The sequence below is a fragment of the Diceros bicornis genome, chromosome 28, assembly GCF_020826845.1.
Source record: "Diceros bicornis minor isolate mBicDic1 chromosome 28, mDicBic1.mat.cur, whole genome shotgun sequence".
Lineage (NCBI taxonomy): Eukaryota > Metazoa > Chordata > Mammalia > Perissodactyla > Rhinocerotidae > Diceros > Diceros bicornis.
The window spans coordinates 32,902,758-32,918,939 of NC_080767.1; the positions used below are offsets into that span (position 1 = coordinate 32,902,758).

The following is a 16,182-nucleotide window of genomic DNA, read 5'->3' on the forward strand; positions in this document are numbered from 1 at the left end:
GCTGTGTGGCCGTGGGCAAGCTGTTGACCTCTCAGGGCTTCCTGAGTTTTCCTCCTGTGTAAAAGGGAGTGATGACAACAGTGCTGTCCTCAGAGGTGTCGGGGAATCAGTGAGAAGGGCTCAGCGCAGCGCCTGGTATGTCAGAGGCAGCCTTTGTCCTCAGGGTTATAACCTCTGCCAGGCAATGTGGGCTCCTTCCAGAATGCCAGTCCTGCTCCCCGGCCTGCCCAGGTTAGGTTAACAGGATATGCAAGGGCACGAGGTGTTTCCTACAAAACAAAGGACACAGTTCTCAGAGGGGCCACTGGACGACATCGTTCATACCGCCCATTCCAGGACCCAAAACCCAAAACCTGCGCTGCAGAGGCTGCCGGCCGTGGGCAGGAAGGCGGCCCTGTTGGAATGCAGGCGTGGATTCATGGATTCATGTGTTCAGCACAATTTTTGAGCACTGAGTGCTAGACACAGGGGATGCAGCCCAGTGGGAAGACAGATTCTAGACAGACAGACTCATTCTGTGTCAGGTCCCGGAGAGGCCCCGAGTGCAAGGGAGCGAGGCCTGACAGCGGAGATTCAAAGAGGGGACCTTACATTGATGGGCCCTTTAGTGTCCCCTCTGCCTTCCTTCCCTCTGGCCGTTGTCCATCCCCCAGCAGCCACCACCACGCCAGCCTGACCCTGGGCCTCAGGGACAACCCCAGCCCGTGGAGCTCCAAGTCTGGTGGGAGAGAGGTGACCAGATCTTCGTGATGTAGCCTCAGGAGAGGGTGGGCATGGATTGTGGGGCATGAGAGAGGGAGAGGATGGCCGGGGCCGCCAGGAGGAGCCGCACTGAGATGAATCTTGAGGTGCAGTTCTGTCATGAACCCCCGATACATGAAGCCAAAGTAGGGCACCCTCGCCTCCCGCAGCTGCTCCTCCCCCACTCACAAACCACCGCCAGCCAAAACCCAACCACTCACATCTTTGGAGCACTTCCCATGCTCCTGGCCCAAGCGTGTTCCCTTTCCGACCCAGCTGGGCTCACCAAGAGGCCGCAGGCTGAGAAGTGGACTCCAGGTGGACGACGGTCCCTGGTCCCTGGACCAGCGTCTGGGCTCAGCTTGGGCCCGGGGCCAGTCCCTTCCCCCTCCAGGCCTCAGGGGTTTCCCCAGTTGACTTTGGGGCCCCTGTCTGCCCCAGCCTCTGCCTTGTGGACTGACCCGGTGTTTGAAGGGGGACTTGCTCCACCTCCCGGCCTCAGACCCTCCCAGGAGTGGCGAGAGGCACCGCCTCCTCCTCTCCCAGGAGCCAGCACTTCGGGGGAAGAGCCCCCTCGACAGAAACTGTAATTCCCACCCAAGTCCCTCTCTAATTTTTCCAACTCATTTGAAAAACTATGATGCCCAGACCACCGATGACCTGGGTGGGTTTCGGGGAGCCCTCCCTGAGAGGGGGTGAGATTTCCTTGTGAAGTAATGAGGTGAGGTCCAAGAGGGGGGTGAAGAAACAGGGCGTTCTCATTTATGATAATGGCAACAACGCCAGCGCTTCGTAACGTGCTTTAGAGATTTTAAAGCATTTTCAACTTTCCATTCACTTACTTTGATACTTTTTTAGTAAATGAAAAGCATCTCTATGGAAAGTGATGTGTGCTGAGGGCAGCTGATGGGATGGCCAGTGTTAGCTCTAGTGAGACCTCAGAACAAAGTCTGGGGAAGGGGATTTTTGACAAAGGCAAATACAGTGGACAAAGGGAAGACTTTCCTTCCGGGGGGCTGGGAAAACTGGACATCCAAAGGGACAGAAGTGAGCCTTGACCCCTACCTCACGCCGTACACAAAGATTGAAACAGATCATAGACCTAAACGTAAAAGCTAAAACTGTAATACAGCGTTTGCTGGGCAGCCCAGCAGGACAGCCCTGCGAGACGGGCCATTGCTGGCCAAGGGGCTGGCAGGAACAGGGGGCCTGAGGACTCGGACAGGCAGTGGGCCCCGGGGCAGAGTGCAGTCAGTCTCTGGGGGGACCTGGTGGGTGTCGAGGGAGGGGCAGACACGTGAAGAGGAGCTGGGGTCAATAGCAGAGGCCACCTGTGGCCCCTGGGGGCCTATTGAGGGGTGCCCACCCATCGAGGGCGGGGAATGGGGGCTGGCTGAGCTGTGTGATGTCTGCCCCCCCTCAGTTTAGAATCCAAGGACAGGCACAGATCAGCATGCAGCGTAGGTATGCGTCCCTCTCCGAGCAACTTCTGGGCCTTTTAGAAAACATGCTCTAAAGTGGCCTCTGATTGTCAGCTGACAGGAGCCCCCGTGGATGGGCCAACCACACTATGACAGAATATTTGAGTCCCCTCTGCTTTCCCACATCCTGGAGTCATTGTGGTATAAGCAGTCCATTTCAGTGATAAATAGTTGCCAGGGTCTCCTCTTAGCCTGCAGGGGGTGACTTCCAGCCAGAGGGGTGCTGTCCTGCCCAGGCTCCACACACAACCGCAGCAAACACACGCCCTGGTGGTCAGGCCAGGACAGGGCTTCAGCACTGAAGGGGTGGCTCAGAAAATGAGACAGGGTGGGAAGGAAGGAGGAAGGAGACAGACACCTCTGAGTACCAGCTGCAGGCGAGCAGAGCACAGCAACAGAGCGGTAGGGGCCTGGCCCTGCCATGGAGGGTCATGGGAGGTGAGGAGGAGGAGGAGGAAGAGGAGGATCAATTCCACAAGCATCTACTGAGTCTTAGCTCTGTACGCTCACTGTACCCTGTACACATTTCAAGGGTCTTTTCCCATCTAATCTTCACAACTCCTCTTCCAAACATTATGCCCGTTTTACAGATGAGGAAACTGAGGCTCAGGGATACAAAATGGCTTTCCCAATGTCACCCTGGTCTGTCCGACTCCCAAGCGCAGGCCTTTCCCCCAAGGCACTCACCTCTCCAGCAAATGCCGGGTGCCGGCTGGGTGCCAGCGTGGGACAGGCACGGCGCTGTACCCTCACTTATTGGTCCCGCCTCCTCTCTGTCTCTCTTTGGGCAGCAACTGAACCATCCAAACATCATCAAGTACCTGGACTCGTTTATCGAGGACAACGAGCTGAACATTGTGCTGGAGCTGGCCGACGCGGGCGACCTCTCCCAGATGATCAAGGTGAGGGCCTGGTGGGAGGAGGGGGTCTAGGGGTGGCCCGGACACGGGGATCCCGGGGTCAGGCAGCCCCTCCTCAGCCTGAGTTCCTCGCTGCTCTGGCCTCAGATGGAGGCAGCCCCTCGGGGTCCCTCAGCCCCGCTTGCCGATGCCCCCAGGCCTCAGCCGTGGTCCATTGAGTGCCCTTTTGGGCTTCATCCCCATTTGCTGGGAGAGGGCCAGCCATGGACAAAGAGGACCCCTCTGGCCGCCTCCACGGTCCCAGCCTGCCCACGGGCTCATGGCCACTTCACCTGCCTCACAGAAGGAGCTGGGATAGAACCCCACTTAGGGTCAGAACCCAGCTCACGGAATCTGGGAACATGTCTTGTGGGTCCAACTGCCTCATTTTACAGAAGGGAAAACTGAGCCCAGAGAGGTTAAGAGACTTGCCTGAGGATACCCAGCAACGTGGGGACAGAGCCATGCCTGTGGCCCAGGTCTCTGTTTCTCAGCCTGGGACCCTCCAGTGGGCATCGTCCCCGAGGTGACCTCCCAGGGGCCCCTCCAGCTCTTGAGGGGCATCTTCATTCCCACATAACAGCTGAGGCCAGGGGTCTCTGAGAAGTTGGCAGGCTCAGCACCGGGTCTGGCTCTTGCTCTGCATCCCACGACAACCCCTACACCGCTCCATCCCCCTCGCCCCACTTCCTAGGGCCCAGAACCAGGCCCACCCGTGAGTCTGGACTGTGGGACCATCACAGCCCCGCTGATGGAGCACCTACTGTGGGCCACAACCGTACTGAGCACGTGCATCACTCACTGAGTCTACGCTCTCCTCAAATAGCAAAGCTCAGAGAGGTTTAGTCACCTCCCTGAGGCAGCACAGCCTCTAAATGGGACCCCCAGGCCCGAGTCCTTAGGTCTGCTTCTTGCTTCTCCCTCAAGGTCCTCACTGCCCTGCTGGCTCGACCCGGCTCTGCAGGCCGCTGTTGTGGGCTCCCATGGCCTCCCTCCCCCAGCCCAGGCTGTCTGCTTCTGAGCCCCCGCCCTGCTCCCGGTCACACTTGCAAGCAGGACCAGACACGGATTCTCTGCCTTCCCACCAGGCACTGGGGATTGAGCAATTGTTCGGCGCTTGCTCTTCTGAAATTTGGCTCCTAGGAATACGGGCGTCGGTGGGAAGCAGCATTACTTGAGCTGTTATCACCTGCTTTTATATCTTCGTTGACATATTAATGCATTTGCAGGGATGTTAATCTCCGCACAGGTCCCTGGTGGGAACAGATGTGCTCTATCATGTCTTCGTTCTTCCTTCTCCCCGCCCCCCACTTTGTTTCTCCTTCACGTGTCGTTCTCTGCTGAACACACATGCAGCCAGCACCCACTGCATGCCAGCCCCTCTGGCGAGACCTGGGGGTGCTGCTGGTGTGGCGCTGCCCTCAGGGAGATTGCCTTCCCACAGGAGGGCAGACCTGTGGCCGATCAGTCACGAGCCAGCAAGAATAAGCCAAGTTCAGGGCCTGCAAGAGCCAGGGAAGGCTTCCTGGAGGAGGTGACACTGAGCGGAGACCTGAGGGGGACCCGCAGTCTAGTGGCAGAACAGCTTGTGCAGGAGCCCAGAGGGATGAGAAACCCAGGAGTCCACAAAGAACTTTGGTCCAGGAGAGCACTGGGTGAGGGAGGTGTGGAGGGGGCGGGGGAGGACCACCTAGGGCCTCACGGTCCAGGCTGAGGATTTGGGACCTTGCCCTGAGGTCAGCGAGAAGCTTCCTGAGACTCATGGCAGGGAGTAAACATGGTCAGCTTTGTGTTCTAGAAGAAAGACTGGATGGCAGGCAGAGGGAGGGGCGAGGCGGGGAGAACAGGAGGAGGAGCAGAGATGATGGAGGAGAGACCCTGGAATGTGGCCCATGGGGTGGGCGCCATACCCTGTCGGCCCCACTAGACTCCAGACCCCCTCGTGGTCTCTCAGTCCGTGGAGCAGGGCTGGAGTCGGACAGTCGGGGGTGCGGGGTAACTGGGCAAATCAAATCCCCCCTTCCCTGACCTCGGTTTCCACCCGTCCCGTGGGATGCACGGGAGAGGGCAGTGTGGGGACCACAGGCCCAGGGAGGCTCCTTCAGCCAAAAGAGAGGAGGGAGGCATGTGGGTGTCCAGCACCCAGTGCCTGGCCTGGAGTGGGGTGTTTGCCTGCCTGTCCCCCCTCCCCTTCACCCTGCGCCCCTTCCCTGGCTTCCCCGAGGCCAACACTGGCTCAGGGTCAGGTCGGTCACCCACTGGGTGTCTGCGGCGGCAGCCTGCCTTCCCGGCGCCTCAGGCCGTCCTGTCTCTGAGCTGCCTCCTCTTCACCTGGCACGGTGCCTCCCCTCCCGTGATCACCTGGCCGCTCGCCCCTCACCCCTCCCCTCCCCCGGCCTGTGCCTGTTCCCTCTGCTGCGGCTCCAGGCCCTTCCCCTGCAGAGCCCGGCTGGGCACTGCCCCCCACAAGAGGGAGAGGCAGGGCAGGGCGGGAGAGAGACCCTGGGCCTGGAGTCAGACACGCCCGCTGGATGGCCGTGGGCGGGTCCCTGTGCCTCAGTTTCCCCATCTGTAATGCACCCTGCACAGTGCCTGGGGCTTGGTAGGAGCTCGCTTTCCCTGGTCTTCCCCGCTTTCCGGCTGCCTCTGGGTTTCGAGGGGAACAGGGGCCTTGCCGGTGCCCCAGCCTGGGGCCCCACTGTGGCTGCCCCACCAGGCTGGCCTGGGAGGCTGCTGACCAGCAGGCCCTGTGTCCCAAGGGCCCATGGCCTCAGGGGCCAAGCAGGGCCACCATGGCCACGGTGCCGGCATTATTTACGACAGACGGTGAAGCCGGGAGCTGCCGCCGTCCCGAAACCCACCAGAGACTCTGCGCCTTCCCACTAAATGCCACACGGCGCCTGCAGGACGTGACATTTACAAAATCACCCCTCACGGCCGTGCGTGTCCCTGCTTAAATGCTGTAATGAGCATTAACTAACATCACAGCGAAAATAACACTCCAGCCTGGCCCACCTCGGAGGCCTGGGGTGGCCTGCGGGGAGTGGGGGTCCTGTGCTGCGGGGTCTGTGCCAGGAGCCTGGGGCAGCTGACCTGTGAGGTCCCTCTCCTGGGATGGAGCCTCGGAAGAGCCTCACGGGGCTTTAGTGCCAGGCCAGTGACCGTCCCACCGCTGGAGGTGCCTGGATCCAATCTCAGCTCTGCTGCTGCAGCTGGGTGGCCTTGGGCAGGTTCCTGAACCTCTCTGAGCTCCATCCCTCATGAGGTGGTTACTGGTGTCAGAAGTGGACTAAGAGCTTGGGCTCCTTAGGTGGAACGCCTGGGGTTGAGCTGTGACTCTGCCCCTTACCAGCCACTGTGTGGCCCTCAGTTTCCTCATCTGTAAAATGGGTGCAGTCATCCCTGCTTAGGGCCCCGCAGAGTGTCTGCACGTGGCAGGTGCTGAGCAGATGTTAGCTGAGGTGCTATCTTCCACTCCATGCCCCTTCCCGGGCCAGGACTGCCTCCTGGGTCCGTCCCCGTCTTCCCTGTGCCAGAGCGGCTGCCCTGACAAATGGGCCCATGACTTCGCCTCTGGCTGCTTTGGGAGAAGATGGTCCCTTGAAGCGAAAAGCTCCTCAACAGAAACCTGGTACGCAAGTTACTGGTGTGTGAGTCATTACCCCCACCATCACCACCACCACCACAGGCCTGGCTCGCAGGAGCCCCCGGGGGGTGTTGATCTGAACTGTGGACAAACACATGTTCCCAGTTTAATCCCTCCAGGACCTTTGGTTACTTACAGTGCAGCCTGGGTGGTTTTTGTTTTGTTTTGTTTTATTTTCTGGAGCATTAAATGTTTTTTCAGGAAGTGAAATAGATTCATGCCTGTTGAAACTGGGACGCCTTTGAGTGAGAATGTCACGCCCATTTCCTGAGGTTCTTGCCGCGTTTGTTAACTATCACGTGTGCTGAGATTTGCCACCTGAGGAGGTGGGGCAGCTGTGGTTTAACCACCAGGCGTGTCTTGGGTGCCACTGTCCTGGGCCAGCCTGGGCTGGGGGCAGAGAGCGTCCACGCCAGTGGGAGGAGATGGACATGTGTCCAGAAAGTTCCAGAAAAACGGTGATTGAGAGAGCCTTCAAGATATGGTCCTGGCAGCCACTCAGCCACGCCGCCCAGGACATGCACTGTGGGCCAGGCCTGCCCCGCCCGCCCTCAGGGAGCCCGCCGGGTGGGGTGGACAGATGACCGCGGAGGGCGATTTGGGCCAAAGCAGAGATGTGAACACAGCGCCCTGCGTTCCACGGTTCCTGCTTGTTCAGCACCCTGACCTCCCGCCCCGTGCCAGGCGCCGGCCGGGACAGGACGCGGGCAGTACCCTGTGGCCGCCCTCCTCTCGGCCGGTCACCTAGGCCTGTCGTCTCTCTGTCCCCCGCAGTACTTCAAGAAACAGAAGCGGCTCATTCCCGAGAGGACGGTGTGGAAGTACTTCGTGCAGCTGTGCAGCGCCGTGGAGCACATGCATTCCCGAAGGGTGATGCACCGAGGTACGTGCCGCACCCCCATGCAGGGCCGGAGCCAGCGGGGGGCCAGGTGCCCCTGGGCCCCGGGACCCAGCTTTCCCCTCAGCTCCCCCTGGCCCCTCAGGGGACATGCAGGAGGCAGTCGGACCACTTTGTGTTCCCCACACAGGGGGGTGTCGAGTGTCTGGCCTGTCCTGAGCAGGGTCAGAGAATGGGTGTGTGCGCGGCGCGGGGCTCAACTGCACACACACCCCTTGTGCCCCGTGGTGGGGGCACTCAGTGCCACAGTTCCATGGGCCCCCGGGAACAGGGGCCACACTCAGTACATCATCTCCAGCGCCCAGCACCAGCCTGGGGCCAGCACAGAGAGGGTTGCAGCAAGGATGGGGTGAAGGGCCTGGCCGGGGAGGCGGCCCAGTCATGGCCAGTTCTAGTCCTGCCGCCCGCTCTGCCTGGGAGGGCAGGGGAAGCATCCCAGAAAACGGCATTTTTAATATGGACTTTGATGTCTTAGTAGGAGGTGGCTGGGCAAAGGAGATGTGACACCTACAGAGTGTTTCTGAAAGTTGGCATCATCCTGAGTTGTGAGGAAGGAGCTTGCTGAGTGCGAGGCAGGGGGCTAGGAGCTTTATGTAGGTTACTTCACTGATTCCTCCATTCATTCATTCCACTTGTATTTATCAGTGTCTGCCGTGTTCAAGGTGCTATGCTAGGTGCAGGATAGAGCTGTAAAAGAGGGAACAACAGCACAAAACCCCTGCCCTCCTAGACCTCACAGCAGCCCTGTGAAGTAGGTAAAGTTAGACCCATTTTACAGGTGAGGAAACTGAGGCTGAGTTTCCTGAGGTCCTGCAGCTGGGCAGAGCCAGGGCCGGGGCCTCACCCTGAGGGAGCAGGATGGAGGGCTGGCCACCTGAAGGCCCAACCCCAGGCCTCCTCCTCCCTCCTGTCCCTCCCCACCCACCCTAGCCTCTGATCCCCCACCAACTGCCTTCTCCTCCCCCTGCAGATATCAAGCCTGCCAACGTGTTCATCACGGCCACAGGCGTCGTGAAGCTCGGTGACCTCGGCCTGGGCCGCTTCTTCAGCTCCGAGACCACAGCGGCCCACTCCCTAGGTAAGGGGGCTGTCCACGCCCCAGCAGCCCCGGTCCTACGTGACCGTGGGGCAGATGTGAACATTGTCCCCACGGTGCCTTTGGTTAGTTAGTGCAGGAAAGTGCCTTTGTGAACCCCAGTCTCTACTCACCTCCTCAGAACAGTGACCCGGTGGGGAGTAAACCGAGGCCGACGAGCCCTGGTCGGGGCTTCCCTGCATCCTCGGGCCGCTTCACGTCCCTCCCAGGAGAGGGTGACCGAGCCTCTTCCATGGAGTGGGGAGATGGGCTCTGTCATTGCTGTGGCCGTCGTTCCATCCTTCACTTTGCTGTGTCGTGTTCCATTGTATGGGGGGCACCCGGCCTCCTGCCAGGGGGCATTGGAGCTGTTTCCAGGTTTTGGCCTTTAAGCAGGAAGTTTTCAAGCTGTGGGGGCCGAGTAGGAGGTGACATTGTAGCTGAACTGTGAGGAGAGAATGCGTAGGAGCTGGTGGGGCAGGAGGGAGGGCACGGGGTGGGCTGGAGAGCAGGGTCTGAGGGACCTTGGGTGGCAGGGAAGGCGGGCGGGGCCTTGAGTGCCACGCTCAGTGAGCAGCCGCCATCCCAGAGTGCGGGAGCGCTGAAGGGCTGGACGCGCGGAGAGACGTGGTCAGATGTGCACTTCGGGTTACGAGAAGCAGTGGCGAGTTTCAGAATCCATGTGCCGGGTATGCAACTGAATGTGAAACTTAGAATGATGGGCAATGGAGAATTTTACGTTTCATTAGAATGTAGACACCAGCAAGCCCCGCAGTGGAACGCAGAATAGGGTCCCCTGCGCATTACAAGGCGTATCGGCGTCTAAGCAGGGCCGTGTGGGAACATTTCACAGAGGTGGGCAGGGCATTCCCTTTCCCAGAGCCCGTTCCCGGCCCTTGGAGGCGCTATTCGCAGGGGAAGGTGCTCCTGGGGCTCCCCTCCCTCGAGCTGCCCCAGTCCACAGCGGGGAGCAGGGCCCCGGGCGCAGGCTGGCCGCCGCCCTGGAGAACCACTGTGTTCTCCCCCGTCCCCGCCCCACTCTGCGGCCCCAGCTGGCGTGTCTTCCATGCCCGCCCCCGAGTGCCTGCGGCGTGCTGTGAGTACACGGCATCGTCTGGTGACGGCAAGGTGCTTTCTGGAAGACTCACTTTCCTGGTGGAAACTGTCACTGTTCATACAGGTCTCGATGGCTTAGAGGCTCCCGGGGCGCAGCACACGGTCGGAGAAACGTGCTCACTCCAGAGGTCACAGCGCCAAGCTGCTTATAGGAGTGAGTGCGTGAGCGTGTGGGTGTGCGTGTAGTTGTGGTTGTAGTTTTGAATCTCTCGTCCCCGTCTGACCCTGGAGGACACCTGGCCCGGCCTCCTTAGGAGCTGGCACGTTGTGGCTCTTATGTTAGCTCAGAAGGAGAGGATGTGCAAGGACTCGCCACCCCGTGAGTTTCTGACACTTCATTCGCACCTCAAATAGCCCTGCGGGTCTGTAGGATCCTTCCTTTGTGCAAACGCGGAATCTGAACTCCAGGGAGCTTGAGTGATTCTCTGAACCAGGAGCAGCAGAGCCAGGCCTCAGACGCAGGCTCTCGTTGCAGGGCCCAGGCCTCCTCCAGACCTGGGTCGGGCCTTGGAAGGTAAAGCCGAGTCTCCTTTGGGAGCCCGGCCAGCGACTCCTCGTGCCTGGGAGGAAGCCGTATCTTTCTCGGTCCCCTCAGACCCTTCTCGTTGTGAAAATCAGTGTGTCGGTCAGTTGGGACGGTTTACCTCTGATTTAAGAGCTTCGAAAAGGCCAGAAATTCAAGGGAAACCATTCAAGAGAAGAGTGAAAGCCACTGCCTCCTGTCCCCTGTCAGTCAGGTCCCAGCCCCGCTTGACCGCTGGGGAAAAGTCTGCGGCGCTCGTCAGAGCCAGTTAGGATCACATCATTAGGAGCGGGCAGAAATACGGGCTCGGCCGACAGCGTGAGTTGATCGACTTGGACTGGTGCACTTATTATATTAATGAGAAGGAATTGGAACCTGGGAAAAGGCCTCCCGAGGAAGCCAGGCTCTTGCTGACGCCTCTGAGCGGCTGACCAGCCCCGTGGTGGGTGGAAGGAGCCCTCCTGGGGCCGTGTGCCCAAGTCCAGGGGACACCCACCCAGCTGAGAGGCCTGCACGGGGGCTCAGTGAGGCCCGGCTGCCAGGACACGCTCCCAGAACCGAGGGCTGGGCTCCGCGCTGCTGACACACAGAGCCGAAGCCCAGAACCTGAAGTCACCAGGCTGCAGGAGAAAGACCCCCTTTCCCCAGCGAGGTTCTGCAAACAGCTGATTAAGTCTTGCACACACATTCGGCCGGGCAAGAGATTGAACTAATTGCGTTGTCTCGTGACTCAGGAAGGATGCAGGGGTTGGGGGCTCCTTCACACCCTGTGCACGGGTGTGAATTATGAATCTGCCACCTCTCTGCGCACCTACTATGTGGGGATGCTGTGGTGGCAGCCGCGTTGCCCCAGCAACCGCCTCATCTCTGGAGGCTGCTGACCCATGGCAGAACTTATGCAAATCCCATCTCCTCCTGCCTCTCCCTCCCCCCACCCCCTCCCCGCCTCTGTATTTGCTAACACGAGGCTGGCATGAAAGGGCATTAGTCATGCCATGGCCAGGCTGACAGGTGCGGTACCCAGCGGTGGCAGAGCGGCTGCCTCGGTGTCAGGACTCGGAGCCGTAATTAGAGCAGGGAACAGAATGAGCGTCAGACGAATTACCAGGCAGCAGATCATATTTGTCAGGAAGGATTGCATACATAAAAATTAAGTGACAGTACACGCCGTCGTAATGAAAGAAAAATGAAAGATTTGCCTATACACAGCTCACAAGCTACAAGCAAGTGTCTCGCTCCAAGCGACGGCAGCAGCTGCAAGACAAATTGTGGGGCTGGGAGAGCAGACCCTGCTCAGCAGCGGTGACAGGGCGGCTGCGGGCTGGGACCAGGGGCGAGAGGTGAGGCCGGCTCACACCCGGGGCCTGTGCAGGGCCCCACCCCACCTCTCAGGGGCTGGGGGAACAGGTCCAGTCGGGGGTGACCCCCATTCAGGTACAGCAGTCAGGGCTTGCTGGTATCCCAGGCCACCAACCCCGGTCTAGCCACGGGGCATCAATTCTGAGCCAACTGCCCTGGCCCTGGGCTGGCACAGGGGGTATGAGACTATGCAGCCCTCTGCTTTCAGGGGCCCCCAGACTGGTGGGGAGACAGACACGGTCAGTCCCAGGGTGGCATGGTGTGAGGACGGGTAGAACTCTCTCCTGAGGGCCCACTGTGTGCAGGCACGGTGCTGGGCTCCAGCCTGAACTGCGCCGAGGAGCCCAGTGTCCACTGGGGGCCTGGGCTGCCTCAGCCCCTCCAGGGCTGCCCTTTACTCCAGTTTTCTGTAATCGCTGAGCTCACCAAGAGGTGAGCTAGCAAAGAAGACAAGGCTTAAAAAATGTTTGAAAACCATTTTGCTCTTAAAAAGTCCTCCCAACAAGGCTTGTTATCTCCATTTGACAGATGAAGAAACTGAGGCTCAGAGACGTGATAGTACATCCCTGTGGTCACCTGGCACGCAGGGACTGGAGCCCCTCAGGTGTCGGCTCCTCTCTGGGCACCAGCCCACAGTGCGCTGGGAAGTGGGCTGGGGTCCTGACGAACTCTCTGGTGCAAGATCACCCAGCCCATCCAACCTCACAGCCGTGGGCCGCATGGGACCTGGGGGCTTGTCCCGGGCCACAGGGGAGGAGGTTGGAGCTGGCACTTCCATGAGCATGCCCCACGCCTGTGCTAGTGGGCCCTGTGGAACGTTTGCTGTGTGGACAGATGGTCCTCGCAGCCAGGCACCCCTGGGGACCCCATCAGTGTGGGCACAGAGCACCGTGCAGATGCGTCCCTGGGCCTCCCCACGCCCCGTCCCAGCAGCCCAGGACCCCTGGGAACAATTGCCCCAGAAAACCTGCTTCAGCGGGTAGATGCCAGGTTCTGGGCGCCGACACCTGGGTGGGAGGTCATGGGAGGTCACACCTGGCTGGCGAGAGGCACCTGGCTTGTCTCCTGTGTCCCTGGCATTTTCAGGGGCACAAACCACTAGAACGACACGAGCTGACGCCAGAAAGGGAAGGGAGGGTCTCAAGGGGAAAGCAAATGAGGAGTTGATCCGGGTCCAGGATGCAAACTACAGCTCGTCTGTTTGTTCGTTCATTCACTCAAGAAGGATTTGTGCCAGCCCCCAGCCGCTCACAGGGAAGGCCCCTGCCCTCTGGAACTTACAGCCTGGGGGGAGAATCCATTTAGGTCTTCACCGTGAACCAGCCGTGTTCTAATAGTCACATCCCAGGTGTTACCTCGTTTAGTGCCCAGCCACCCTGGGGGTGGGAAAGCCCAGGCACATGGAGGCGGGCACCTTTGCGATGCCAGGCGGGGTGTTCCAGCCAGAGCTGCGTGGCGGGCGAGGGCGAGGCGTGGCAAGGTGCCAGTTTCCTGTCTGAGCCTCCCTGAGCCGTCTTGGAAGAGACCCTGATACCTGGAAAACACACAGTGCCGCGTAGAATCACAGAATTGAGCTACCTGATCTTCGCATCTGTTAGAGATACTCAGTGTGGGAACCAGAAATAGGCAGACGTTCGTATGATGTAAATAATCTGAAATTAGTCAATGCTGATAGAAGTACAGTGTGTTTTCAACATGGCTGCTTCTCCCGAGGGCGGTGTGTGGCCCAGCATGGGGTCGGCTGGTAGTTAATTTAAGGAGGACTTGACACAGGTGATCCTGGTAGGGGTGGGTGTGTGTGTGTTGCTGCCCAAAGATCCAGTATTCGGGGGGAGCAGGGAGAGTCTGGAGAGGCCTGAATGCCAGGCTGAGGACCCGGCCTTTCTCCTTAGGGGGCGAGGAGCCTGTCGGGGCAGAGCAGGACCCCTGCCTTGGGGTGGAGGACTGGTGGGAGTGGGCAGCACAGCAAGGGGCTGAGCCAGTCAGTCGTCCAGGCGAGCGATGGAGTGACAGAGGGGAGGGGAGGTCCCTCAGGATGTGGGGCCTGATTGGATGTTGGGGCGGGGAGGGAGTTTCATAGGACCAGGTCATGATGAGGGGAAAATGCGGATCATACAGCCCAGCACAAAGGAAGGCGCCGGGTTCCAGAATCTGGTCTTCACTGCCCTTTGTTCTTACCCTGCCATCCTTCCCTCCTCTCCCTCCGGGGTCTGTGGGCAGAGGAGCCTTCCTGGAGCCCTTCATCCCGCACGCCCGTGTGCGGTAGGTTGTACCATCCCCATTTTCCAGAGAGGGAAACCGAGACTCCACAGGGTGGAGCGGGGGACCCCAGGGACCATGAGTCCAACCCAGTGCCGTCAGGATTCCCCACGGGGCGCAGACGCCCGGCCCCAGGTCCCGCCCGGTGGATGGATGTGGGCAAGGACACCACATTCTCCAGCCATTTTCCAAACCACCATCTGGGGAAGAAGCGCAACCCGCAAGGCCAGCCTCCCCCTCATGGGAAATCTCTGCCTTTTCATATCTAATGAACATGTTTCAAACACCGCGAGCATTTCCAAACACGGCAAAGTTTGTTTTGACAGGAGCGGCGCATCTCGGGGACGCAGGGCCCCTTTAATCAGCCTCCCACTTTGAGGTCCCGCGTTCGCCTCTGATATCCGCCCGGTTTGAAATCGGGGAGTTCTAGGTAAAGACTCAGGGAAGGTCAGAGTTTGTTAGGCTCCTCTCTCATGTGCAGAGCTGGTCCCCCACTGTGAGGAGCGAGGGTGGGGGCAGAGCGAGGGTGGGGGCAGAGCTCCCAGCCAGGATCTGATGGGGAGACTGCAGGAAGGGGATTCGAGACCCAGGCTGTGTTCCGCTCTGCGTCTCAGCAGCTCCGTGAGGCTGTGCTGCTGCTTTGCCGGCTGGTAGTGCCCCCAGGGCTCCCCGTGGGGCAGGACAAGGGGCCAGGCCCCGGGCGTGGCCTTCAGGGCACCTCCTCTTGCCAGCTTCTCCCACTCTTGCACAGAAAGACCACTCCCCTGGGGTTTTGGGACACATCCTCCAGGGAGCCCGCTGCAAGCTTGGAACTTGTTTGAAGTCTCTCATTTTATCTTTAAAACTCATACGAGTTGCGCATTATGCTTCATTATGCTTGGGTATTTGTTGTCAGTATAAAATGTGGTTTTACAGACTTATTCCCAGGGAAGGCTGGCAAAACGGAGAGGGGCTGAGTTCACCCCCTGCAGCTTTGTATACCCCTTGCACGAGTTGAAGACCCCTCCAATAAGGCAGAGTGCCCCAACTTTAAGACTCACAGACCAAGGGGGAGCAGCCCCTTCTGGGGTCTGGGGACTGGAGAATTTGCCTGGAGGCCAGGACACGGGGACCCAGTGCCCGGCAGGGACAGGCCAAACTTCGCTCAGTTAACACTTCATAAATTCATTTGCTCCACGGATGTTTCTGAGCATCTGAAAGAATGACAGGCGGTGAGGCTTTGCACAGCCCCTTCTCAGACTGTGTCATGCATCAGAATCTCCCCCGAGCTTGTGAGAGATGCAGGTATCCAAGGTCCAGCCCTGGAGATTCTGATCCCACAGGTCTGGGGTTGGGTCGGGGAGCTAGATTTTTAACAAGCTCCTGCAGGTGATTAGGCTGTAGCCGCTAATCAGTCCAGCCTTGCCTTGATCAACTGGCTCCTTCTGGACATTTCCTGGGCCAGGCAACTCACTAGCTCCTGATGGGCCCACTCCTGGGAGGGCCCAGCACAACATCAGGGCTCAGTTAACATTGGACGCAGATGGATGGATGGATGGGTGGACAATGGATGGACAATTATGAATGGATGGAAGAGGGTTGGATGGACGGATGGACTGATGAATGGATAGATAAATGAGCAAATGATAGATGTACGATTATGGATGGATGGAGGAATGGATGAATGACGGATGGATAGACACATGGAGGGATGGGTGGATGGATGGGTGGATGATGGATGGATAATGGATGGGTGGAGGAGGGATGGATGGACTAATGAATGGTTGGATAGATGAGCAGACAGTAGATGGATGATTATGGATAGATGGAAAAGGAATGGGTGGATGATGGATGGATGGATAGACAGATGGATGGACAGACTGATGGACGGATGGCATCTGCATCACTGGCATCTTAGAAGAAAGTCCATATTACATTTGGATGTTGGCCTTTTTTCCCTTCCACCAATGGCAACAGGTAGAAGCAGAAGGAGCAGTGAAGAGGTAGGAGGTTGGGGTGGAGCGTGGAGGGGATGGGGGGGTGGCGCTCCCTAACCTTTCTCTCCCCATGTGCCCCAAGGCTTTCACCACAAGCAGGGCTGAGGCGGGGATCTGGAGCCCAGCAGAGGGAGACAGTGGTGACAGAATAGAGGGACAAACCAAGTGTCCAGGCCTCCCTGAGGCTGGCTCCCCCTGGCCAGGGCAGG

The 16,182-nt window shown here is 59.2% G+C and overlaps 1 protein-coding gene across 4 annotated transcripts in view; it reads left to right on the plus strand.

Annotated features, from left to right (window-relative positions):
* NEK6 (NIMA related kinase 6) overlaps window positions 1-16,182 on the plus strand; it is an 88,776-nt gene that overhangs the window by 55,608 nt on the left and 16,986 nt on the right. For all 4 annotated transcript variants that reach the window (XM_058524006.1, XM_058524008.1, XM_058524007.1 and 1 more), the window contains exons 5-7: window positions 3,014-3,124; window positions 7,542-7,650; window positions 8,636-8,743. In XM_058524006.1, coding sequence (XP_058379989.1) covers window positions 3,014-3,124; window positions 7,542-7,650; window positions 8,636-8,743 — 328 coding nt within the window. The remainder of the gene's footprint in view (window positions 1-3,013; window positions 3,125-7,541; window positions 7,651-8,635; window positions 8,744-16,182) is intronic.